We start from the raw sequence: 25,814 nt of genomic DNA on the forward strand, positions 1-25,814 counted from the left end.
TTCACTCTTGGCATACAGCTTGATGTCATCCATGTACAGGAGGTGGCTGACAACTGCTTCGTTCCGTAGTCGGTATCCGTAGCCAGTCTTGTTAATGATCTCACTGAGGGGGTTCAGGCCTATGCAGAACAGCAGTGGGGACAGAGCATCTCCTTGGTAGATCCCGCACTTGATGGTGACTTGTGCTATGGGCTTGGAGTTGGCCTCTAGTGTTGTACGCCACATCCCCATTGAGTTCCTGATGAAGGCTCTTAGGGTCCCATTGATCTTGTACAATTCTAGGCATTCCAGTATCCAGCTGTGGGGCATTGAGTCATAGGCCTTCTTGTAATCAATCCAGGCAGTGCACAGGTTGGTCAGTCTGGTCTTGCAGTCTCGGCTGATTGTTCTGTCTACCAGTAGCTGGTGTTTTGCGCCTCTGGTATTCTTGCCAATTCCTTTCTGTGTCCTGCTCATGTATTGACCCATGTGCCTGTTCATCTTAGCCGATATGATGCCTGACAGGAGCTTCCATGTAGTACTGAGGCAGGTTATTGGTCGGTAGTTGGAGGGGACCGGTCCCTTCTTGGGATCCTTGGGGATCAGGACCGTCCGGCCTTCAGTTAGCCATTCCGGGTGTCTCTCGTTAACTAGCAGCTGGTTCATTTGTGCTGCCAGACGCTCGTGGAGTGCAGTTAGCTTCTTCAGCCAGTAGGCGTGAACCATGTCAGGCCCTGGTGCTGTCCAACTCTTCATACTGGAGACCCTTTCTTGGATATCTGCCACTGTGATGGTTACTGGACCCTGTTCAGGGAGGTCGCTGTGGTCTGCCCAGTAGTAATACGATGGCACCTGTCCAAGATGGCGGCCAACCAAACCGATTTGACCAGTTTCGTGTGTGTGCGCATGCGCGTTCAGGTGTGGAAATACCACAGGGGATCAGAGGGGTTATATGAGTTTATGTGTTTTTAACGGGGTTTTAATTTAACCAAACCATAGGGTTTTTAATTAAACTATTTTTATCACTTAGGTGTATCGCAACATTCAGTTATGCATGTGTTCTTAAAAGCAATTCTTTGTTTCTTGTTTCATTCTTGGCGGAGTGGAAGCTGTTTTGGTTCACAGTGCGCCTTAACAAAGAGGGTGTGCTCTAGTCAAAAGTGTTGGTAATAGTGTTTTAATCACACTAATTTTCTAAATCTGACAATGTCTCAGCTTGCAGTGAGGCATGCATTTTATTTTATAAATGGCACAAATGGGAATTTCTTCTGAATGGGTGATGTCAGCATGTTCACAAGCGTTTCATTTAATCAAACCCCTAGTTTTAATTTAACTAGTTTTTACACATCTACTGGGGTTTCTTTCCAGGGTTGATGCGATCATTTTATTTAAAAATCGGGATTTCGGAATGTTGAACTAAGAGTGAGACAAAGCCAGCCAGCTAGTTTTTAACACAGTAAATGTTACAAATAGCATTCAGTCCTTTAGAAAATAAATGCTATAAGCAGCCAGTATCGCTCTTTTCAAACTAATCGTCTTTTAAATACACTCATTTTGTGATTCTGGTGTCACACCTTGCACCGATGCAAGCATTTTATTTATTTAAAAACGGATCAAACGGGCCATTTCTTCTGTAAGGGGTTTCATGGTTTCAGAGTAGTTTTTAACACAACAGATAGTCGCAAATAACATTCAGCAAACGCTACAGTGATACTTCTAAAACGCTGCACACAATGTCGTCTTTTCACCCAAAGCAGCCAGTATAGCTCTTTTCAAACTAATCGTCTTTAAATACACTCATTTTGTTGACAAAGCCAGCCAGCTAGTTTTTAACACAGTAAATGTCACAAATAGCATTCAGTCCTTTAGAAAATAAATGCTATAAGCAACCAGTATCGCTCTTTTCAAACTAATCTTCTTTTAAATACACTCATTTTGTGATTCCGGTGTCACACCTTGCACCATGCAAGCATTTTATTTATTTAAAAACGGATCAAACGGGCCATTTCTTCTGTAAGGGGTTTCATGGTTTCAGAGTAGTTTTTAACACAACAGATAGTCACAAATAACATTCAGCCCTTTAGAAAATAAACGCTACAGTGATACTTCTAAAACCAGTCGCCCAGACCCGCTCCAACTTTTCAACAGCTGGCTAATTGTTTGAATTTGTTCAGGATTGTAAAAGCCCACCGTGGGTATCACTAGTTGAGAGTACCATGCGAACAAGGGCCCAGCCTATTGTTTAAAGTGGCCGGTATTGGCTCTTTTTGTAATTCCTCGACAAGGTAAATGGGGCAGGTGTACCAGTCGGGTGGCGACCCCGCCTATTGTCTGAAGTATCGGCTCCTTTGTAATTCCTTGAGAAGACAAAAGCCCTGAAGGGTCTCATTTAAATTGATTGGAGACATACCTTTTCTTTTTGGAAACACCCACCCTATATAAAAAAAACACGCTCAGAGCCCGAAACCCTGAGCCATTTACGCCTCAAGATTCGCTGCAGAGCACACCATTTTCTTTGCGATCATCAACACTAACATCGTTCTTTATAACATGGCCATCGTAAACGGTAAGTAAAACAAAACCTATTATTGGATTTTTAAAAAGTGTTATGTTAACATATTATAGGATATTCAAACTATTTTTTTTCCCTAAAACAAAAGCTTAATTTTTAGGAGTTCGGGAGAACGGCCCAGGGCCCTTTTCTTTAGAAACGGGCGCTTTTACAGCTGGAACTAGTCCTCTAACAGGCACAAGGTGTGTACAGCATTACTGGATTTTAAAACGTATGTATGTTTTAAACTAGCGATTGTTTTAAATTATGTAATAACGTTTTTGTTTGTTCCAGGGTTAACAAACTGAGCAGGAAAACATTCAGACACCGCGACCACAGAGCCCAACCTTACATCAGGTGTGTATACAACGGGATGTATAGTTGTGTATTATTTTTTCAAAAGAAAAAAAAATTAAAAAGAGGTTTAAACAATTACAAATGTTCTAAACTGACCGTTTTACACCTACAGAGCCACGCCAGAGAACCGGGTGTGTGGAGAAGCAGGACCATCCCGAATAACGCACACTACAAGGTAAGCATAGGCATATATAAATTAGATAAAAAGAGATAGAGAGGGAGACACGCTTATTCAGTTTGAAATGGGTACATGTATAAAATGTTTTAACACATGTCTATCTATCTTCACAGACTGCAGAACAGCACCCCTCCTCATAATGATCAGGACACCGTACGATTCCAGACGTTTTTGGAATGTTTAAGCAGTATCGACCTCCCAGAACAACAAAAACCTGGAGCTTTGTGCAACAGTGGAGAGTCAGAACAGATCTTCATCAGCGAACCTGCAACACCCCCGAGTGAGTGGCTACCTCGCGATTTCTCTGATGTTTTTGAGTACAGTATATCAGATTTTGATCTAGTTCATATACCCACCACCCCAGAATGTGACAGAAATAGCATTGATTCACACATAGATTTCGAAGAAGGCGGCATAACAGACTCTCAAATATCACCGGCGTATGATGCTTACATGAAGCTTCCAGACGCTCAGCCTGCTGAACAGAGTCATATAGCTTCAATAGCTGATAAATTATGTTTGATTGAAGCTAGACTCAATCAATACCACCAAGAAGCACAGGTACAAAGGCAACAGTTTACCAAATTCATAAACAAAGTGTGTAGTACATTAGACAACATCTGCTATGTTCTATTTAAACCCAGATTCCTTTTATAGTTTGCAGTGAAATTTCTTAAACCATTGTTTAATGGGACAGAAGTACAAGTCACTCTTTACTAACACACTGTAGATAAGTTTATTGCTGAACGACACAGCTAGCAGTCCCACACACTCTTTAGATTTTTGAAGTTTTGTGTGTGATGGTTTTGCCTCTCACACCTTACCCCTTTCTCCCAGTATCACAACAGTATGACTCCCAAAGTACGACTCAGTAAACAAACAAGGACTCTAAACTCAGAACAGAAAGATACAGTTGAAAGATTAGTGATATCTTTTATGATGCGTAATAAACTACACCCTCTTCTTCTCTGTATTTATGTTGTTTGTGTGCGTTACTAGGTTGACTAGGTGATACACAGCTGTTTTCACGGTATCGATAAATAAAGAAGATGCCCGACCGTCAAGCTCGACGGCTTGCTGCTGCTGCTTCTCCAAGGGGCTATAGTAACCGGGCATGTCAGGTACTAATGAGCCCTCGTCCGAGGAACTGTCCTCCTCCTCAGTGTGACGCAGGGGTGCAGAGTCCATCCTTCTCGCTGTTTTGAGATTTAAAAAAAAAAGGTTTTGGAGGAATGAGACGGCGGTCTTGTTTTAAAATAACAGAAGGTGGGGCGTGATCCTGAAGTGGGATGATCTTAAAGGGCGGGTAGGATATGTAGCGTTTGAAATGCAAAACGTCTCCTTATCAGCTGGAAATATTAAAGCCAGAACTTGCAACATGATACTTTTTACTTCATGTACGGGGTTTCAAAAATAAATTTTATTTCAAGTAAACAAACTAATACATTTGATTCAGGTAAAACAGATCATCACATTTATTCTTGTAAAGGGTTTTCTAAAAAGTTTTATTTCATGTAAAGCGTTTCCAAGGCTGTTAGCCGCGTTGCCCTGTATTGAACTTATTTACAGTTTGTCAGTAAAGGGTGACATGCACTTCTGGCCCCTGTGTTGTATGAGCCCATGTTGGGTTTGTGAATTTGACACCTTAAGGTTTTGAAGTTGGGGATACATGCTCCTGGTGAGCACAAGATGTCTGATATCAGCTTGACATCACAGTTATAAATGGAATTCAAAATGTTTTTGGAAGTATGACTAACGTATAATCTGACTTCTAAGGTACGCACGCCAAGGCCTAGAAGACAAGGGGACAGTTTACTTTGTGCTATAAAAACACAAACCTTAATCTTTGATCTTCCAATTTTATCTTTCTGTTCTGGTTTTAGCACGCACGCACGCACACAAACAACATAAATACAGAGAAGAAGAGGGTGTAGTTTATTACGCATCATAAAAGATATCACTAATCTTTCAACTGTATCTTTCTGTTCTGAGTTTAGAGTCCTTGTTTGTTTACTGAGTCGTACTTTGGGAGTCATACTGTTGTGATACTGGGAGAAAGGGGTAAGGTGTGAGAGGCAAAACCATCACACACAAAACTTCAAAAATCTAAAGAGTGTGTGGGACTGCTAGCTGTGTCGTTCAGCAATAAACTTATCTACAGTGTGTTAGTAAAGAGTGACTTGTACTTCTGTCCCATTAAACAATGGTTTAAGAAATTTCACTGCAAACTATAAAAGGAATCTGGGTTTAAATAGAACATAGCAGATGTTGTCTAATGTACTACACACTTTGTTTATGAATTTGGTAAACTGTTGCCTTTGTACCTGTGCTTCTTGGTGGTATTGATTGAGTCTAGCTTCAATCAAACATAATTTATCAGCTATTGAAGCTATATGACTCTGTTCAGCAGGCTGAGCGTCTGGAAGCTTCATGTAAGCATCATACGCCGGTGATATTTGAGAGTCTGTTATGCCGCCTTCTTCGAAATCTATGTGTGAATCAATGCTATTTCTGTCACATTCTGGGGTGGTGGGTATATGAACTAGATCAAAATCTGATATACTGTACTCAAAAACATCAGAGAAATCGCGAGGTAGCCACTCACTCGGGGGTGTTGCAGGTTCGCTGATGAAGATCTGTTCTGACTCTCCACTGTTGCACAAAGCTCCAGGTTTTTGTTGTTCTGGGAGGTCGATACTGCTTAAACATTCCAAAAACGTCTGGAATCGTACGGTGTCCTGATCATTATGAGGAGGGGTGCTGTTCTGCAGTCTGTGAAGATAGATAGACATGTGTTAAAACATTTTATACATGTACCCATTTCAAACTGAATAAGCGTGTCTCCCTCTCTATCTCTTTTTATCTAATTTATATATGCCTATGCTTACCTTGTAGTGTGCGTTATTCGGGATGGTCCTGCTTCTCCACACACCCGGTTCTCTGGCGTGGCTCTGTAGGTGTAAAACGGTCAGTTTAGAACATTTGTAATTGTTTAAACCTCTTTTTAATTTTTTTTTCTTTTGAAAAAATAATACACAACTATACATCCCGTTGTATACACACCTGATGTAAGGTTGGGCTCTGTGGTCGCGGTGTCTGAATGTTTTCCTGCTCAGTTTGTTAACCCTGGAACAAACAAAAACGTTATTACATAATTTAAAACAATCGCTAGTTTAAAACATACATACGTTTTAAAATCCAGTAATGCTGTACACACCTTGTGCCTGTTAGAGAACTAGTTCCAGCTGTAAAAGCGCCCGTTTCTAAAGAAAAGGGCCCTGGGCCGTTCTCCCGAACTCCTAAAAATTAAGCTTTTGTTTTAGGGAAAAAAAATAGTTTGAATATCCTATAATATGTTATATATATATATATATATATATATATATATATATATATATATATATATATATATATATACACACATATATATATATAAAAAAAAACACCCAGCACGCCCCTGCGGGCGGTTTATCCTTCAAGCTCGGGTCCTCTACCAGAGGCCTGGGAGCTTGAGGGTCCTGCGCAGTATCTTAGCTGTTCCCAGGACTGCGCTCTTCTGGACAGAGATCTCCGATGTTATTCCTGGGATCTGCTGGAGCCACTCGCCTAGCTTGGGAGTCACCGCACCTAGTGCTCCGATTACCACGGGGACCACCGTTACCTTCACCCTCCACATCCTCTCGAGCTCTTCTCTGAGCCCTTGGTATTTCTCCAGCTTCTCGTGTTCCTTCTTCCTGATATTGCTGTCATTCGGAACCGCTACATCGATCACTACGGCCATCTTCTTCTGTTTGTCTACCACCACTATGTCCGGTTGGTTAGCCACCACCATTTTGTCCGTCTGTATCTGGAAGTCCCACAGGATCTTAGCTCGGTCATTCTCCACCACCCTTGGGGGCATCTCCCATTTTGACCTCGGGACTTCCAGGTTATACTCGGCACAGATGTTCCTGTACACTATGCCGGCCACTTGGTTATGGCGTTCCATGTATGCCTTGCCTGCTAGCATCTTGCACCCTGCTGTTATGTGCTGGATTGTCTCTGGGGCATCTTTACACAGCCTGCACCTGGGGTCTTGCCTGGTGTGATAGACCCCAGCCTCTATGGATCTTGTACTCAGAGCTTGTTCTTGTGCTGCCATGATTAGTGCCTCTGTGCTGTCTTTCAGTCCAGCTTTGTCCAGCCACTGGTAGGATTTCTGGATATCAGCCACCTCCTCTATCTGCCGGTGGTACATACCGTGCAGGGGCCTGTCCTTCCATGATATATATATATATATATAAATAAATAATGGAACAAAAGGAAAATAATCTTGTGATGTCCTCCAAGGGCAGTCTAGGCTTGAAATTTTGACATCCATTTTAGTGGCTGCCTGAAAAGCCAATCATGTATTTTCTACCACTTATCCGGGTTTGTGTTTTGGGGGGCAGCAGTCTGAGCAGAGAAGCCCCAAGTTCCCTCACTATAACTATCTCTATCAGCTCATCAGGTGGGAACCTAAGTCATTTACAAGTCAGCTGAAAGATGTAATATCTTTAGCGAGTCCTGGGTTTCCCCCGTGGCCATTCTGCTAATAGGAAATACCTGTAACACCTCACCTATGAGGCGTCCAGCAGTCACCTGACTAGGATGCCTGGTTACCACCTGAACTGGCTGCTTTTGATCCGGAGGAGCAATGGCTTTATTCAGAGTCCCTCTGAAAGATTGAGCTTTTCCTTCTATCTCTAAGTGAGAGCCCAGATATCCTGAAAAATACAGTGAAGGAACCATCTAAACTTACAAAAGCGTTCCTAAAAACTGAGCCTATTCATGAGAGACCCCAACACCGATTTCTATGGCATAATAGTGTCATGATGTGTGTGTGTCAGAGGACCCCAAATGCAGACTTAAACTCAGGCAGACAGAACTAAAACTTCAAGCATAGTAGGAAATGGTCCAAAGAAAAAATTAATCCAGGAAACAAATACAAAACATGTTAGAAACATCTCGGGGTGGAATAACAAATACACTGACAAACGATAAGTAGAAAACTGGCTACTTAAATACATGTGGCTCCCCACGGGAAGTGAATATAGCTGGGGAACAACACAGGTGCAAACAATCAGGGAAACAAGAGGAAGTAAAAGTGAACACAAGACAGACAGGACAGATAACTATAGAGAAGCTAAAGCAGAAAGTGAAATGTGATAAATACACAGTGAAGTGTGTGTGTGTGTGTGTGTGTGTGTGTGTGTGTGTGTGTGTGTGTGTTTGTTTATCATTTATTTGTAATAGAGTACTCCCAAAAACTTTGATCATACAGGAGAAAAGAACGCTGGCGTCACAATTAGCTAGCTGTTAGACTGGGGTGTTAAATGTGATTTTAAATAGATGATGAAATACAAATGCATTTTCAACATCTTATGTAACAATAATGATGACATTTGCAAATTGAATTATTTCCCATAATAAATCAGCAACTCATTTCCAAACATTTTGCTTAGTTTAAATCAAAACAGGGTGAAAGGAACACTTTAGTTTGCATCTGACTAGGTGAGAGAATCCTTGGTGCCTCCCAGAAGACCAGGAGGAGGTGGAAGGGGGAAAGCGGTGGCATGGGCACCTCTGCTTTGGCTGCAGCCACCATGAAAAACAGCTGGATGTGTTAGTTAAGATAAATTTGTATGTATGTTGGAATTAAACTTTGAGGCAACAAACAAAAAAGGAAAAATGCAGCCATTACCTATGTTATAGTGTTATTCCTTGGCAAATATGAGCTGACCACATTTACTTTCAGCCCAAGTAAGAGCCACAAATGTGGAGTCAGAGATCTGCCAATTAAATCAGAGCCCACTGCTCTCTATGTGCACCTGCTTTGTATTTAGTGGCATTTGAATGCATTTTGTTTTCTCTGTCTGACTCATTTCAAAGATGGAAGAGGTGAAGTCCCACTGAGATATGCATTTTACATAGATTTGAATGTTTGTGTGTGTGAGCGCTTACGCTTATGCTAACAGCAAATATAGTTAAGAGGATGCAGAGAGTAAAGAGAGCTGCAGCATGTTAGTAAATGACACATTAAAGAAAATCATTCATTAAGGCTGCTTGTTGGCAGGTTAAAAACCCCAAGAATGCAGCAGTCCTGGACTAAATCATCTGATCTTATTAAGGCTCCGTTGTATGTTGCTGGATATTATTAGATTAACACCAAATATTCAGCCTACTTTTACAAGCAAAGACAAAAAGCTTGAAGCATCAAGTGCAGCTCAGCGCGTCAAACAAAAATGGACCCCTACAGTCAACAGAAAAGGTAAGAAGCACACTCAGCTGTGTAAACAGTCTTATCAGAAAGTAAAGAACGACCGCCGGTGTGATATTGGCATAAAACAGTTTACAGCAATTAAATCACGAGCATGTGTGCTTTCAAACAATGTTTGTCAAATATAATCCATAAATGTGCCATGCTGTTTAAAAATGTTGGGATTGTCCCTTGAAATTCTTTTTTTAGAGAGATTTTTGTGTCAAAGCCAAGCTTACAATTCAGCATTTTATAGCATAAAGTATATGTTACACCTGCAGTAAAACATCACACTGAAGAACAGGCATCAATCTAAGCGCTTTAACTGTTATAAGCAAGTTGGTTTGCTCCACCCTGCCACAGGACTAAAGCTAACACTGATGGCTGTGACATTGTGCAGTGTGACGGGCTGGAAAAAAAGTTAAAGCAACACGGACAAATTTCTGTATGCGGTAAAAGATAAATCACTAAAGAAAATATTCACATTCATGTGCAAATACAGTTCAAAAATTTAATTTTACAAAAAAGAAAGAAAGAAAGCACTCCGTGGCTCTCACATCTGATCAAACAGACGTTTCACACAAGGAACAAAATCCAAGAAAAAGTGCTAATTACTACTATATGTGGTGCAAATGTAGCCATGCAGTATGTCATCACCAAGGGAAAAACAAAACAAAACAAAATAAAAAACAGACCAGCAGTAATTCTTCATTAGACTCTTCCAAACCTCCATCTGTCCACATACTCCACATACATCCTCCTAGTCACTCAGGACACCAAACCTGTCTCACAGGTACATCATAGACCATTGAAGGTTCTTATCTACATCCTATATTATTACTTCCTCGAGTATCCTAGCAACCAAATGGATTAAAAATGACCCACCTTACTAAAACATCACATTAACACATTAATTGTTTTGAAGCAAAATCCAAACTCACCACCTTTGAACTTGTCTCCTTCAAACTCATTTCTGCCCAGTGACAAAGAAACAGTACAGTGTTTTTGCACTTCACAGGATGGACCATGAACGCTATGAAAAAAAAACACAAATCCTATTCTTATTTAAACAAAACCTTTGTTTGTAAAAACTGACAGCCCCATTTTCAGTTCAGCATGTCTGCTGCTAAAAACATAAAAGTCTGAGATTACTTCAATACATGCTAGTATTACCTCAAAGAAGAGTGAGAGGGCATGTAAAAACCTAAAAACATTAAATAATTAAATTACAATTTTTAGAAGATTCACTTCGTACTAATGAGCCCCTTTCTTCAATCACTAAAGAACCACACTGACATCTTGATGCACGCTCAATCATCCAGGTAAATAAATCTCCAAAAGTTGATTCTGTTCATCTGGATGTAGTTCCAGATGGACAGAATCAACTTTTGGAGAACCACACTGACCGTTTTATACTGCCTCAATCGTCCCCTTAAATAATGGATTGTACAATAAACCACCACAGGCATTACCTCCAGTAATAAATGACCAGTGGTAGTTTAGAGATGTCCCATTCCCTAATGTAAAGGGACTATGCTAAATATCTCCTGTTTTCATCATTGAGGCAAAACCTTCACCATCAGCTGAAGCCCTCTCTGTGGCAGCAGTGCCATCTCCTGCTGAGCTAAGCACAGAGCATATTAGCAGCCTGTCATGCTGCTGCTGCTGAGAGGATTACACTTCATATGTGTGCATGACCATCGTGATCTCCTACACACGGGCGCCAGCTTTTTACAGACCGTGTAACAGATTACACCTGCATAGGGCAAATCCCACTGTTAGGCTGCGCACTTGTTACCCCACCTCTCTCTCTCTCTCTCTCTCTCTGATGGAGGAAAAAAACCGAACAAAACCAAAAGCAAAAATAAAAAAAACCTCAGCTGGACTTGTGTTTTATTATTTGTGTGCACACCTGTTCTCAGCGATGACACAAGAAAGAGACACCCTTTCATATGCAAATATATAATATAACATTAAATAAAATAAAATAAGATAAAATGTCTTACTGCCAAAACAATCAGTGCACAGATAAATGAACTTTTCCATTGTGTATCTAACGCTACAGCGCAAATGCGCACAACATCTGCGAGGAAACCAGAAGCCAGAAAATGGGTTAAAAAATCTGTTTGAGCGCAGTGTTTTTACATTGAACAATTCCTCGCCTGCAGCACCCAGAAGTGAACAGCAGGCGACCCGGAAGATTTGAAGTCCGACTGAGAGCGAGCAGAAAGAAGACTCTAATCCTTTTTTAAAAATTGTTTCCTTGCTCGCTGGTTCAGGTACGTTGGCCACTCGATGCAATTTCTCTGCCTCTTTTTGCTTTTTTTACCCTCCTTACCCCCTCTCTCTCTCGCTCACACACACACGCAGCTGCTCCGTGTCGCTTCGTCACCGTTTTTATTTAAGTCATGCAAAAGTTGGAATTACAAAAAAGCGCATTTGCAGCGCATTAATGGCGAATAATCACTTCGTTTTTCGGCCGCAGTGCCACTTAAAGCTTCCACGGCGCGTCAGGATTATCATCGACGTTTGGATTTATGGCTCAGCAGCTGCAGAGCATTCAGCAAAGGCATGATGATTGTTGTAGGAAGTGTCAGGGCTTTTTTTTTCCTCCTCCCCGAGCCGGGCTATTCAAACCTGCAAATCAAAGTAAACAATCATTCGTACGCTTAATGCAAACATGCCGCTAGCAGATGCGTCGCAGCAGCGTTTAATCACATCCGGAGAATTATCTGCTTATAATATTCGGATCTGCAGAATATGGCGTCCAGTGCTTATAAAAATAAGACTGGGCTGCCATTTTTGTTTTCCTTTTGTCTGAAATTTTTTAATAAACTGTCTGAGAATGTGGGAGAGGCGGCGGACAGGCCGGGGAGAGCGGAGGATCGTGTCTCTCCGGAGGGAACGGCTCGTGTTTAAAGCTGCTCGGGTTAAGATTTGCACAGCGGATCCCTTTTTTGTTTTTAACGGAGAGTTAAAAAAGCAGAGCGGGTACAGAAATGGGGAAAGTTAACGCCAACTTTTGTTTCAGGGAAAGTTGGATTTCAATTTTTAGAGGCAATCTCGAAGTCTGATCTATTTTTAAAGCTGAAATATTGAGGTTTAAAGAGGATGTTCTGGATTTAAAATGTGCTGCCAGCAGACCGAGACTGACTAACCAACTGTGTGATCGTTAGACTCTAAAAATGTGCAGATATATTAGTCTACTTATTCAATAACAGTTCGTGCAAAATTAACAGCATGAAGCATGTTTACCGTGATTGTTTTTGAAGCCTTATTAAAGCTTTAAAAGTCGAAGGAAAATGTTATTTAACCCAATTATTTAAGCTACAAAAGACCGCTTCATGATTTCTATTTTCTGGGTGTATATTCACACCCCTTTCTCTTATTAATATTGCTAATCTATTAATAAATAGTCATAATAACCACAAAGTATCACGGTATAAATATTAACGAACCCAAAATAGGGAACTTTAATCTGCCATGTCTGCAGCTGTAAACATGAACATGTTTAAAACCTACATTTCAGAAGGTGACAGGTCAGACCTTGTCACGGTAAAAGCCTAAAGCTGCCACATTAGCCTAGAAGTGTGATGTGTCCAAGTGCATCATATGATTTAATTAATTCATCACCTGCAGGAGTTTATTTCTTCTGAATAAAACCAGTAACATTTTAAAAGTGTCACAGTAACCTCAGAGTTTTAAACAGCATTATTAAGTGACGTTTCATGCTGTTGCATCGTGTGGTTTTTTTATTTTTTTATTTTAAACTTGAACACCTGGATTAACTTTTCTTTTGTAGCAAGAGTAACCATAGACTGGAAATAATTACACCTTTAACTTGCCATACTCAAGGTCAGATGCAGTACTACAAAAAATGAAACTAATCTGGCCAAAATTGGCACAATCAGTCCTTAAATGAGCAAAGCAATGCAGTCCTGACTGTATAGGACGTAAAAATTAACCTGCGGATTGACTGCTGACGACTTGAGCATTTCGCTGCTGTTGCATGCGTTTTCAGTGTGTCAGGATGTCGCGTCTGAAAGTGACACAAAGCTGTCCGCTGCCAGACGGACTGCTAAACTGTGCCTGCTGCCTTAAGACAGAAATGGTCCGGGAACTGAAACGTATCCCCGCTGGCATCATTAGAGAAATATTTTGTGGGGTGCACTGTACGCTCGTACCCCTGAACATATCAGTTTTGTTTCTCTTGGCTCACTCATGTGGACTCTGTTCTGCCTCTGCTAAGCCAAACAGACTTAGGAATGGGGATGTGTGCCAAAGCATGCAATGCGAAATGTTTTAAAAAGAACTTCATACAGGGTTGAAAAGAGAAGTTATGGAAAGAAAGGCCTTCGGGTCAGGACTTGAGCAGTTAGTAACGTTCTCTGCCTGAAAAATAGGAGCGTTTCTGCCCACCTGGTCAAACCAGCTTCTCGATAAAGCACTGCTAGGTTTGTGCTCGCATTGTGCCATCGTAGTCAACCAGGGAAGAAAACAATTAAGGTTAACAGCTGAGTCATTTACAAATGAGTGTAGCATGTTGTGTCTGTGAAGCAATACTTGTAGTCTGTGTTTATAATTGGATTACTGACCTTCTGGTTTAGGCACTGGCTGTCTTTTGGGTCTTGCTGTACTCTGTGCAAACTTTGCTCTGTTGCCCATCAGACTCTTAACCAGTCGGGGCCCCATGCGTCAAGGTGGAGACAGAAAAAGCGGGTGATTACGATCTGAGCCACTTTGCTTCTAACATTTCTGTTTTCTCTGATAACTGTTCCTCCAGCTGGCTGTCGTAATCTTGCGTGACCCTCTCTCTCGGGCAGCATGCCCATCATGCTGACTTGTGGTTGGAGATCTTAAGGAAAAGCCTGACATCACTCCCCCCCCCCCCCCCACCCCCCCACCCAAAAAAAAGAAAAAACTCACCGAATGCAACTTGGAAGCATCCTCCCTGCTATCAGTGATGAAGATGAAGTGTGAGAAAACAGCATTTTCTCACACACTTTTCGGGAAGCAGGAGGACTCATACAGGGTTTCTTTGAAAATGCTGTCACAAGACTGGAAAAGATTATCTCAAATTATCACATCTAACAGTCAGCTGCTGCACGGGTGGAGAGCTACTGACACATGTTTTAACCGCTGTGTGCTACATGAACAACAGATCCACACATAAATATATATAGGACATCGTTTTACCAGGATTCTCACAACAGTGGGTTCAAACAAGATCAATCTGAGGAGCCGCAAACTGGTAATCAGTGAAGGGTGCTCAAAATAACTTCCTGCATTGTTATTTAAAACTTAAAAACAATCACTCACCTGTGGAACCAGGGATAAGGTATCACACGTAAATGTGGATATCCCTGTCTTGTAAGCTTGACTACAGATGTTTCCTCAGTCCTGAGCATTTAGAGCACCGTTCACCTTTTTTATAACCCCTATGTATTTATTTCAGGATGGCTGAACCCCGCTTTAACAACCCTTATTTTTGGCCTCCCCCTCCTGCCATGCCTGGTCAGGTGAGTGACTGTGGTATTCACCCTTGTTTCTAAACATCTTAACACTACACTCTACATGACTGTTTAGAATATTTTTTGTTTTTGTTTTAAAAATATATATTTTTAAATGATCTAGACAAATAGAGCATTCAATATTTCATTTCTTCATAATTTGCTTCCAAAGAGCCAGGTGTTGTTGTAGTGTTTTAAATAGGTCTTGGGCAGTAGTTGTCCAGACTCTTAAAGTTGTTCTTTGGACCATGGCTGCGTTTTCACTTTTCAGTCCAGTCCTTGTACCTGACCATTGTCAGAGGAACAGATTTATGAATCAGTCAAGGTTAAACAAAGCACCAAACTCGAGCGATCAACCAGTGTGGTGTCTAAATATAACGATCTATGAAAAATTAAAACAGTTTGAAGGCATAAAACAGTATTTTTACACCAACAAGGTAATTCCAAAAGAGGTATTAACTGAAAACCTGGTATATCTTGGGTTTGTGTACAATGGAAGGGTGGCTGATGAGAAGTCATTCTTAAGGAGGGAACCAGGGAGAAAAAAAAAACTGATGTGTGTGTATATATATATATATATATATATGGCAGAGATCATGATAAAGGTGGAGAGGTGAGTGTTTACAGTCATGCGTAAAATACAGTGGAGCATCTTTCGTACTTTGGTGCTACATTTTAGCCAGTACTGTTGCAGATCTTGTCAAAATTGATGAATTATGAATGCAGTTGGCTGAACCACCATGCAATACCAACTGGAAAGCATTTCAAAGTCTGAAAATGATCCCAAACACACTGCCAATGCATTAAAAGAATACCTGGATATAAAAACTCAGTGCAACTCTATCAGTCATAGATTGGATTGGTCTCTCCAGAGCCCATACCACAACAAAATTGAAGCAGTGTGAAATCATCACAATAGAGACTAGAAAAAAAAGGCAGCCAACACACAAAGAAGAGCTTTGAATGTCCTTGAAGAAGTCTGGAGAACTATTCCTGAAGACTACTTAAAGAAAGAAAGCTTGCCTAACAGTTCAGGTTGTGAATGGCAACCTTGAAAATTAAACACTGCCTTGGAAAATATTTGCCTTTAAGCTTGTTAGAAATGTACACTTAAAAAAAAGTATGTTTGACCTTTATGCTAGCACGTTTTAGTAAATCACCTTGCCTGTATCTATTTTCCTAGCAAAACATACAGAAATGAGGGGCAGCTTAAGATGTTTGCACCTTACTGCACTTGGAAACATTTATTAGTTTTTCTGACATAATTAAATTTTAATATTTGTTTGTTAAATATAGAGCTACAACCAGAAAGTATTTAGCCTAACCTAGCATGAATTTTTCTTTTTTTAAAAAGCACATAACTAGTGTATGTACAGTGATTTAAATAAAAACATGAGCACAACTAAATCCTTAAATGTTGATATGTAATTCGATTAACCTGGGGAAAAAACAATATTTAATATTTAAAAAGCTGTGATTTTGAAGGTGGTTAGCACTGAAATATTTTATAGCTTAGCATTGTGTGGCTAAGATATACACATAACTTCGGGTAAAACTACATTCTGATTTGTTTTCATGTTTGTTTGTTTTTTATTTATTGCAGTTAAACAGGTGTGGCATGTTGGGGAAAAGCTTTTTAATTTGGAGAGAGCTAGGCTAGTTTTTTATTTTTTAAAACATTTTTTCCATTCTTTAAGCTAAGTTGTGCTAACTGCCGATTAGTTTTGGCAACACAGTTAGCATAAATCTTCCCATCTGAATACTGTCAATAAAATGAATATAGAGAAAGTGTAAGTGTATGTTTAAATAACAGTCATACAAACCTTGAAACCAAGGATTGTTGAAGATCACTCAGAGGAAGTCACGTTTTATTTTTAATTTTTTTCTGCATTATTCAGTAGCTACTACCTATTTGGGCTTCTTTCTGGTTTTAAAAATCATTTTTAAAAAAGCGCCTCCAAAGGGAAATGGCTGGAAACGCATGTAATATCAGGTGTTAGCCACAAGAGGGAACCATTTCCTTATGAACTGACTGACTGAACTGATGGCTGTTTTCTTGTCACAAATGTTGTTTTCTGGCTGTCAGCTGGATAACCTAGTATTGATCAATAAAATCAAGGAGCAGCTGATGGCGGAGAAGATCAGACCGCATCATCTGCCCCCTGCTTCAGCCCCTTCCCAGCAGCCTCTATTGGCTACCTCCAGCCAGCCAGAAGGCGGCCAGCATGGGATATCCAAAGCCCAGCAGATGCCTGTTCTTCACAACCACAGCCCATCTCAGCCTGATATCGCCCTGCACGCCCGCCCTGCCTCCAGCTCAGTCACAGGTACTCCAGCGCTAAGTACACACCAGTTTCCTTAGTCTCCTGCAAAGAGTCATTTGCCTCATTAAAGGCTAATATAATTAGTAATGAAAAGTCTATTCACATGTCCACATATCAGGAAGTTACAGTTATGTAAGGGCGCACATATATGTGTGTGTATTCTTCAAATTTGGTGAAATTTCTTTAATAATTTTACTGTAATGTCATTTCATTGCATTTAGTCTGTAATTACACAGGCTGTGTGTGTGTGGTTGTCTTTCAGGCCGTATTCTTGGAGATGTAAACTTGAATCTAGATGACAAGGCAGCTATAAAAGCCAGAGGATTATGGGAAGACTGGCATCTGCGTCAACTCATAGATCATCCTTCCAGAACAAACCACGTCTCAGGTAACCATGCAGATTTCTGCAGATTTTATTGATTATTTAGAATTACAAACATATTTATGGGTGTGGCTGTAGCTCAGGAGGTAGAGCAGGTCAACCTAATCGAAAGGTTGGTGGCTGGCTGGTCCAGTCTCCATGCCAAAGTATCCTTGGTGAGATACAGATCTCCAAGATGCTCTCGGTGTATTCATCTTGGTGTATCAATGTGTATAAATGTTAGCTAGAAAGCATTTAGGTTCAGAAAATGTGATTGAATGAATGGGTGTCAATGAGGCATATTTTATAAAGTGCTTAAGTTGAGTAGCAAAGTGTTCGATAACAGCCATTTACCTTTTACCATATTTACAGAGCTAACTTTAAACACTAAGATTTCACAGCTTTATAATGAATACATTGTATTTTAAGATGAGAGAATTTAAATGGATGGATGGATGTGGACAATGTGAGCAAAGCCACATGGTAACCTAAACTAAGGAACTGCAGTTTAAACTCTACCTGTGCTCTTAAGCACCCGCAGACTGGGATATTTATCATTGTAAAATGGATCAACTAAACTCAGATGCAGCATCAAGTTATTTCCATTTGATTGTACATGCAAATTTATAGATTTTCTGTGGCATGCTACAACGTGCAGCATTATTGTGTCCAGGTGCCTAAACTGTGTCACGGCTTAATGAAGTCATGCCAGTCCTATTGCCAGGCAAATAATACTTGTGTGTGCAGTCCTGTGAAAAAGTGGAAACACTAGTACACTTTTACTGCTTCCATGTGAAGTTAAAGGGTAAGTAGAAACCAGGTGCTGCTAATATGTGAATAATTGACGATCAGCAAGTGAGAGCAGCTCTATAAAAGTAGAAGTTTTGTTGGTTTGCTGGTCTGAAGCATTCAGGTATGTGTGTGAACACAAGGCCACATTCCTGCCAGGAGTGGATGTCCCAGCAAATTCACCCCGAGGTCAGACTGTGCAATGCTCAGAGAAACTGAACTAGCTTGAAGGATTGTTGGAAGAAAACCTCTATTCTCTGAAAACAACATAGCAGCACACCTTAGGTTTGAAAAGTTGCATCTGAACAAATCAGTCCTGAAACAAAGTGGGGATGTTTGACCATAAGGCACAGTATTTAAACACACTCCCCTCATAGCAACTGTCAAGCATGGTAGTGGAGGGGAGATGATTTGGGCTTGTTTTTCAGCAAGAGGCACCTTGAGGTCAACTATGAGCTCCTCTGTATACCAAAATATTCCAGATTCAGCAACGGGACAAGATAGATCACGAGCAGAGCAGCAACATCTACAACAGAAAGGCTGAAAAAGAAAAAATCACAGTGTTACAAAGTCCACACCTCAAAATTTTGTGGCAGTACCTTAATTTCACCTCAGCGAACCGAAGACACACACTGTAAAGAAGAGTGGTGTCAAAGAGAAAACGTTTAATTCAAGTTATTGGTGTTAAAGGTTGTTCTACAAGCTAATGAATCTTCACCGTTAAATGAAAATGAAACATTTGGAGACCCCAGGAAATATGAAATATCTTTTAATATCTATTTGATCCTCTCTGGATTTATGCCAGCTGAAAGGTAAACGCTTTGCAATCATGTCTTTGTCTTCCATCTGTTAGGTGTGGCGCTGGCATCCAGAACAGGCAACCTAAACACCTCGGAGATCATCACCCCCACCACGCCCACCTCAAGCAGCCACAGCCGGCTGGGTGGAGCTCCCTCCCCTCACCTCATCTCAGGGTTGGCCGGCCACGGCATGGAGCCTGGGAAAAACAGCGGTGGACTCGTGGGACTCCTCGGTCCTCCTCCAAAGCAGGAACGAGGACGCAAGAAGATAAAGGCAGAGAATGGGTCATCTCTTTTGGTGGTGCCCTACCCATTTCTAGCCTCAGGCAACGACCAGTCGTGCATCACCATTGCTGCCAAAGAGGGAAAAACCTACAGGTAGCAAAAGACCTGCATTTACAGCAGCTCATTAGTATTAATTAGTATTAAGTATTAATACAAGAAAGAACTTCCTCATAGCTTTAACAGCTTCCTCATAGCTTTAACAGCTTCCTCATGGCGTTAACATGCAAAGGGGTTTGGCGACACTTCTGCTGTTTTTTGAAACAATGGGGGTTGGAAGAATATTCACAAGTGCATCTCTGTTTCTGTTTTTGACGCAGGTGTAAAGTTTGTCCGCTGACCTTCTTCTCTAAGTCAGACATGCAGATTCACTCCAAAACACACACAGAGGCGAAGGCTCACAAGTGCCCTCACTGCACCAAGTCCTTTGCGAATGCGTCCTACCTAGCCCAGCACCTGCGCATACACCTGGGCGTCAAACCTTATCGCTGTACCTACTGTGAGAAATGTTTTCGCCAGCTCTCCCACCTTCAGCAGCACACCAGGTCTGAAATGTTTACAGTGTATTTGTGATAGTTTGTTTTGCAATTATGTTGTCATCTTCTAAAAGCACAGGGAACATAAATGCACGAGTCCTATTTTAACGTGACAGCTGGATCTTCCCCTACAGCTCAGTGTTTCCTAATGAGGATAATCACTTAATATTACAACAGGAGAGAAAATATATGCTTGAACTTGACATATTTATTTTGTATTTAACGTGAACTGGCTCTATAAATAATGGTAACTTGTAAGAACAGGAGCTGACGTTTGAGCCTGTTGTGCAGCCCAGTTTTCAAAAAGATTGGAATTCTCTGTGACATGTACAAATAAACATTCATTTTATTAGCTTTGACTGTTCAACTACTTCTCTGAACAAACATTACTTTTGACCTTGAAGCAGATGAGCTTATAGTAGAAGAAGACCACACCAGATGCCACTCCTGTCAGCTAAGAGCAGGAAACTGAACTTCACCAAAACTGGACTACAGTGTATTGGAATAAATATTGTCTGGCCTCAGATTCATAAATTCTGATATGACATCGGGACTGTAGGGTAAGAATTTGGCATAAACTATGGTGTAATGGTGTGAAGGATATTTCCCTGGCATGGTTTGGACCCCTTAGTCCCATCTGTACTTAGATGCCTACTTTCAGCAGGATAACACACCATTACACAAAGTTCAAATCACCTCAAACGAGCATGACAGTGAATTCACTGTACTCAAATGGCCTTCCACAGTCTCCTAATATCAATCAAATAGAGCAACTTTGGGGTGGCAAGATTGGCATCGTTGATGTGTAGCGGACAAATGTGCAGCAACTGTGATGCTCTCATATAAATATGGTTCAAAATCTCTGAGGAATGTTTTCAGTACCTCGATTAATCTATGCCGTAAAGATTAAAAGCTGTTCAAAGCAAAAGGGCAGCCAACCAGGTACAAGCAAAGAAAAGAAAATGCATCTTTTTTTAAACTCATTTAAACTCTGTATTTAATTTAAATAGTCCCATGACAACATAATAAAGCCAGACACTAAGAAATAGTATAGTTTTCTTTTCAATGTTCATTATGAAGTTTGATGCAAGCAACAAAAGAATGAAAAGTCGTGTAATACTAAAAATGAATCAACTGATGGAAAATCTCAAAACTAATTAGCAAGAAGTCATGAACATGATTATATAGAGAGCGTCCACAAGAGGCAGAACCATCAGAAGTCCACATGGTTTTAACATGACGTGAGAGTAATGGGTAAGCTAAGTGTGTTGAACTTAGAGATTTTCATGTCATGAAGGCAGCTTCATTTTTCACCTTGACAGATAATTACATGAACTTATACTGAACACGTACTTTGGACAAGAGAAGATTATGGTCACAGTTTCTCTTTGCAATCAGCTGTAAATAAATAAATAAATAAATGCAGAAACAACCAAAATATATAAACCTCGGGTGTCAATAAAAGTAATTTTCTAGGTAATAATATTCCAGCAAAAACATTTGCAGGCTAAAGTAATTGCATTGAACTCACTTGAAATTGCCTTAAATTCATTAATTGAGACCGGTTCCTTAAGTTTTAGTTGATTCTGCAGCTGATTCAAGGAGAAAGAAGCTGAAAATTTGATTGCTCTTTTTCCAAATTCAGTACAAACCTTTGGGGAAAACTAAAGGAATAACCAATAACTTCTCACATTATTAATCTTTGGTTCTTTAACACCGCGTGTCTCCTGTCCCGTCTTCCTTGCCTCATCCCCAACCGGCCGCAGCGGATGGCCGCCCCTCCCTGAGCCTGGTTCTGCTGGAGGTTTCTTCCTGTTAAAAGGGAGTTTTTCCTTCCCACTGTCGCCAAAGCACTTGCTCATAGGGGGTCATATGATTGTTGGGGATTTCTCTATTTTTTTTTTTTTTTTTTTATCATTATAGGGTCTTTACCTTACTGTGTAAAGCACCTTGAAGCAACTGTTGTTGTGATTTGATGCTATATAAAGGAAATTGAATTAAATTCAACTTTTTGGTGAATGTAAGTCAGTGAGTAAGATGTGAACAAATCAAGAATAGCCTTATAAATGAGTTACCAGTTCATGACATGACAAAGGAGACCACCCAGCCTGACCAAACAACACAGTATTAAATAAGGCTTCTGAGGACACATGCATATACGTCACATCGCCATCATCAAGTACAGACCTAAAAGTGGAAAGAAGTCTCTTTCTTGCTTCAAAGGAGAGACTTTATTCTAAAGGTTGACCATTCTTTCAAGCATCTGTGTTGCTTTTTGCTGGCTTTTTTTTTTTTTTTTTCCACTTTCCATGACCGAATTAACCTCACTGACGACACTTATTATTCATTGCTGTGCAGACGTCCTTGTAACTTGAGCAATCATTTGAATTCATTCAAAACTAAGTAGATTGCAAACATCTGCAAGCTGCCGGCTTCCCGTCTCACCTGTTGGTTCATTTTTCTCGTTTCAGAATCCACACAGGGGATCGGCCTTATAAATGTGCCCATCCTGGATGTGAAAAAGCTTTTACGCAGCTGTCTAATCTGCAGGTAGGTAAACATGAACTCTGACGTACTTTTTTTTTTTTTTCCCCTTAAACTTGCCTGATGACCATTTGGCTTTGTGTGCGTGTGTTTTCTCTCTAAAGTCTCACCAGAGGCAGCACAACAAAGACAAGCCCTTCAAATGTTCCAACTGTTACCGTGCCTACTCAGACTCTGCCTCACTTCAAATCCACTTGTCTGCACATGCCATAAAAAACGCCAAGGCCTACTGCTGCAGCATGTGCGGCAGGTCGTACACCTCTGTGAGTTCAAAATCCGAGTCATATTTTTAAGCCTCAATTAAGGGGCAACGGTCACATCTAAATAGCTTTCCTCTGCTTCTTCTCAGGAGACCTACCTTATGAAACACATGTCTAAACACGCAGTGGTGGAACACGTGGTGTCTCATCACTCCCCTCATCACAGGACAGACTCTCCCGCCATCCCTATACGGATCTCCCTCATCTGAGCCCTTCACGCGTCTCCTGCCCTCCTGTTTTCTGTGACATCGTCACTTTGGTCCTCTGATGAACCACACAGCCCGCTACTGGGATCCAAAAAAATGTGCCAGATTGCCAGTATTTTGTGACGAGGTGCTCTTTTATTGAGTATATCCTCCTGTCCTTCCTTGCTGACCAGACAGTATTATCGGGGGCATCCAAAGATGATTTCTCAGCACTTTCCGGCCTGAAAATCACAGGCCTAAAATTTCATTTTTCTATGTGACTTCACAGGAAAAAAAAATGCTCCAGGCAGCTACATGGAAAACCTTTTTAACCTTTTTTTTGTGTGTTTCACAGATTTATTTGTCTTTTTTATACAGTCCTTTACTTTCTTTACTCTTTACAAAATAAATATATTTGCATCAGAAATAGTCTTCCATTAGCTGAGTGGCCAAGTTAACATAAAAGTGAATGCTTATATACTGTGTAGCTATTCATGTATATCGTGCCACTTCTCATGTCAGCTTCGTCAGCAACGTTTCATCAACCACATGACCGTAATACACACATCTTATTATTCTTATTATTTTCAGCCTGCTGCCAAGTTCAATCTGAGCCGCTGTGACTCATTATCAAATTTAGTTTTTAATTCTTTTCTTCTTCTTTTTTAAATTTTAGTTTTTGTATTGTTAAACAAATATGCTCAAAGCAATCCTGGAGAACTCAGTTTAATCTGGTCAAGGTTTAAAAGTTCTGAATGATGAGCACTGTTATAAAGTGTCTCATAAAAATATACTAAATAAACCTCCAAGCCACTGAAAAATGAAATAGAAGCTGTCATACAACGAATGCAAGAGTTTCTGCATTCAGTAGTGTTACAAATGCAAGGAACAATGTTTCATTACTCCACCCATAAAAGGCAAAATACCAAAAACAGCCCTCACGTGATAACCTTTAATCACTCTAGCTTTCAAGGTTATCTTCTATTTCACCTCTGAGTCACTTTTTGTGCTTCTGTTAACTTTAGATTGCTCCCAGGACCTGGGAGTAAACGGTGGACTGAATTTCACTCATTTACTCACAAGTTAAATGTTTTGGGAAACAAGTGCACATGCAGGGGGTGGAGGGCAAACACTGGTGGGAAACTGCCGTGTCTGCAATGCCCCATGGGCTAACGTCACAGTTCAGGTTGTTTACGCTGAAGATTCTAGATGTCTCTCAGAAAGTGACTGTAAAGCTCTGTGTTATGAATTGAAGGCTTATGGTTAAAAATAAATGAGTATGCTCCTGGTCATGCTCTCAACCTGATGCGCCACCTTGGGGCATGAATACCGTGGACTGTTCCGCTGAACACCAAGATGATGCTCAACATAGAAGTCCATTTGACACAGAACCTGCACATGTATGTGTGACTCTGATGGGCAGTGCAAATGGAAAATGCAAGATGGAAGCAGTACAGTGCTTCACAGGGGCCAAATTTAAAATCAGAGGTTTTTGCTTCTTATGGGTGGAGTTAAAAAATGTTATATGTTGTAACCCAAACATGTGTTACTCTCAGTTTAAGTTAAAACTGAAAAAATGGCAATGTATAATCCCTTATCTTGCCAAATTTATATTTGTTTGTGTGTGTGTGTGAGTGTGTGTGTTGTGCGCTATTTGTTTTGTCTGTTTTGTATTTAATCTGGTCTTAAAATAAACCAATGTGGTGGCAAGACTTCCACCACCATTATTTGACAATAAGCTTTTTCCTTCTTGGTTGTGTAATCAAAGCATCAGCCTTATTTGAATATGTATTTTTTTAATTGATTTATGAATGAATATTTTGTCATTTTATATGCATTTAAGCCTTAATTTAGTTACAATTCTACATTTCATTTTGTTGTTGGCTTTACATTTGCCTTTTATGTTATAGCATGACGTATACTGTAAATAAACTATACCTACTGTCAACCCATTTTATATTAAATAGTTGTAAAAGTCTTTTTTCCCCTCCCCTCTTCGCTTTTGTGGTTGCACATAAACAAAATAAGCAAGAAAAAAAGACTTCCGGTGACAGAGGTGGGGAGGAATGAGTCGCAGGAACTCAAACTCACTCACTTACAGGAGTCCTTTAGGCATATAGGTCACCTGCTCAGAGCTAGGTGAACCATAGTGGAACTGAGCAAACATTGCACATTTAGTCCAATACAACAAAGTTGTGACTGACTGTAAACTAATGAAAGAAAATACTGTACAAGTCACCTTATCAGTGTTCATAGCAAAAGTCATGTCACACTGGTCCATTAGACCAACTTCTCTGGTAAACGTGTTTGTAGGGTGTCGATTTCACACCACTTATTTTGTTCTTCACACTTTAGACAGATGTCGACTATGTTTTTGTAACTTCCTTTAAAGAAAAAAAATGGTTTAGGGCTGTTCAAAAAGAAAATAAAAGTGCAGCTGAATTTCTTTAGTGACAACTGCGGGGGCATGTCTCAAACTACACATTGTTGTTGATGCAAACAGGAGCAAAGAGCTTGTATTTGCATTATGAGTTTATGAAATTGATGTGGAATAAAATCAAGAAAGTGCAGTTGTACAACTAAAGTCTCTGATCACTGTGAGCACTATCATTGTGTACTTCCAACTTCACACAGTGTGCAATGAAGTTGCTTCCAGACAGTAGTCACTTTATGCTTTGAAATGTGACTTTTCCAGTTGCTCTTATGTCTGTCCTGGCAATTCTGATTAACTACATTCACCACTCATTTGTATTTCAGTTGCTCCCAAAAAAATGTTCCAAACCCAACTAATGAGACAAAAGGCTGAAATGTAGGAGCACAGTCTGGTTGAAAAGAAGATGATGCTTTAAGCTGTACAATCGTCTTAAGAATAAAAAGAAAA

General features: G+C 40.3%; 4 protein-coding genes across 9 annotated transcripts in view; 2 read left to right on the plus strand and 2 right to left on the minus strand.

The window, feature by feature from the left end:
• Nucleotides 1–16,819, minus strand: part of LOC147330840 (uncharacterized) — a 28,362-nt gene extending 11,543 nt beyond the window's left edge. The window contains exons 1-3 of one of the 2 annotated variants that reach the window (XM_086292693.1): nucleotides 16,676–16,819; nucleotides 14,269–14,400; nucleotides 13,938–14,013 (exon numbers count right to left, since the gene is read on the minus strand). In XM_086292693.1, the coding sequence (XP_086148819.1) occupies nucleotides 13,938–14,007 (70 nt within the window). In that variant the 5' untranslated portion in view covers nucleotides 14,008–14,013; nucleotides 14,269–14,400; nucleotides 16,676–16,819. Of the gene's footprint in view, nucleotides 1–13,937; nucleotides 14,050–14,268; nucleotides 14,401–16,675 lie in introns of those variants that run through there. The other variant, XM_086292691.1, reaches the window with a different exon arrangement.
• Nucleotides 2,530–3,918, plus strand: LOC147330841 (uncharacterized). The gene is made up of 5 exons (XM_086290849.1): nucleotides 2,530–2,545; nucleotides 2,652–2,733; nucleotides 2,825–2,887; nucleotides 3,000–3,062; nucleotides 3,179–3,918. Exons 1-5 carry the CDS (start codon nucleotides 2,530–2,532, stop codon nucleotides 3,720–3,722), a joined length of 768 nt encoding a protein of 255 aa, XP_086146975.1. The 3' UTR covers nucleotides 3,723–3,918.
• Nucleotides 3,879–8,691, minus strand: LOC147330842 (uncharacterized). Its single transcript, XM_086290851.1, has 8 exons — nucleotides 8,595–8,691; nucleotides 7,664–7,810; nucleotides 6,283–6,364; nucleotides 6,129–6,191; nucleotides 5,954–6,016; nucleotides 5,671–5,837; nucleotides 4,062–4,261; nucleotides 3,879–3,953 (listed from the first exon to the last, which is right to left on the minus strand). The coding sequence occupies exons 1-8, from the start codon at nucleotides 8,689–8,691 to the stop codon at nucleotides 3,879–3,881; spliced, it is 894 nt and encodes a 297-aa protein (XP_086146977.1).
• znf362a (zinc finger protein 362a) lies at nucleotides 11,429–24,943 on the plus strand. 5 transcript variants are annotated; one of them, XM_086292688.1, is made up of 9 exons: nucleotides 11,429–11,621; nucleotides 14,798–14,861; nucleotides 16,939–17,179; nucleotides 17,439–17,564; nucleotides 19,180–19,504; nucleotides 19,729–19,953; nucleotides 22,416–22,494; nucleotides 22,593–22,751; nucleotides 22,838–24,941. In XM_086292688.1, the coding sequence occupies exons 2-9, from the start codon at nucleotides 14,799–14,801 to the stop codon at nucleotides 22,955–22,957; spliced, it is 1,338 nt and encodes a 445-aa protein (XP_086148814.1). In that variant the 5' UTR covers nucleotides 11,429–11,621; nucleotide 14,798; the 3' UTR covers nucleotides 22,958–24,941. The 5 variants fall into 5 exon arrangements, with proteins under 5 accessions (XP_086148814.1, XP_086148816.1, XP_086148812.1 ...); XM_086292690.1 differs by having other exon boundaries at nucleotides 16,972–17,179; XM_086292686.1 differs by lacking the exon at nucleotides 11,429–11,621 and adding an exon at nucleotides 11,671–14,318 and having other exon boundaries at nucleotides 22,838–24,943.
• The last annotated feature ends 871 nt before the right edge of the window (nucleotides 24,944–25,814 follow it).

This window comes from Aulonocara sp. 'chitande type north' Nkhata Bay, linkage group LG5 (assembly GCF_057382095.1).
Source record: "Aulonocara sp. 'chitande type north' Nkhata Bay isolate Kocher_YH1m ecotype deep benthic linkage group LG5, A_spYH_male_GT1.1, whole genome shotgun sequence".
Classification (NCBI taxonomy): domain Eukaryota; kingdom Metazoa; phylum Chordata; class Actinopteri; order Cichliformes; family Cichlidae; genus Aulonocara; species Aulonocara sp. 'chitande type north' Nkhata Bay.

What these genes read in the sequence shown, in the direction of transcription:
- LOC147330841 (XM_086290849.1), top strand. An exon ending in AGTCCTCTAACAGGCACAAG is followed by an intron (nt 2,734 to 2,824) that starts GTGTGTACAGCA and finishes TGTTTGTTCCAG; the next exon opens with GGTTAACAAACTGAGCAGGA. An exon ending in CGAATAACGCACACTACAAG is followed by an intron (nt 3,063 to 3,178) that starts GTAAGCATAGGC and finishes CTATCTTCACAG; the next exon opens with ACTGCAGAACAGCACCCCTC.
- LOC147330842 (XM_086290851.1), bottom strand. Translation starts at nt 8,691, where the DNA reads ATGGTGGCTGCAGCCAAAGCAGAGGTGCCCATGCCACCGCTTTCCCCC. An exon ending in AGTTCTCTAACAGGCACAAG is followed by an intron (nt 6,192 to 6,282) that starts GTGTGTACAGCA and finishes TGTTTGTTCCAG; the next exon opens with GGTTAACAAACTGAGCAGGA. An exon ending in AGAGCCCAACCTTACATCAG is followed by an intron (nt 6,017 to 6,128) that starts GTGTGTATACAA and finishes TTACACCTACAG; the next exon opens with AGCCACGCCAGAGAACCGGG.
- znf362a (XM_086292686.1), top strand. Translation starts at nt 14,272, where the DNA reads ATGCAACTTGGAAGCATCCTCCCTGCTATCAGTGATGAAGATGAAGT. An exon ending in ATCAGTGATGAAGATGAAGT is followed by an intron (nt 14,319 to 14,797) that starts GTGAGAAAACAG and finishes TATTTATTTCAG; the next exon opens with GATGGCTGAACCCCGCTTTA. An exon ending in CGCAGCTGTCTAATCTGCAG is followed by an intron (nt 22,495 to 22,592) that starts GTAGGTAAACAT and finishes TTCTCTCTAAAG; the next exon opens with TCTCACCAGAGGCAGCACAA.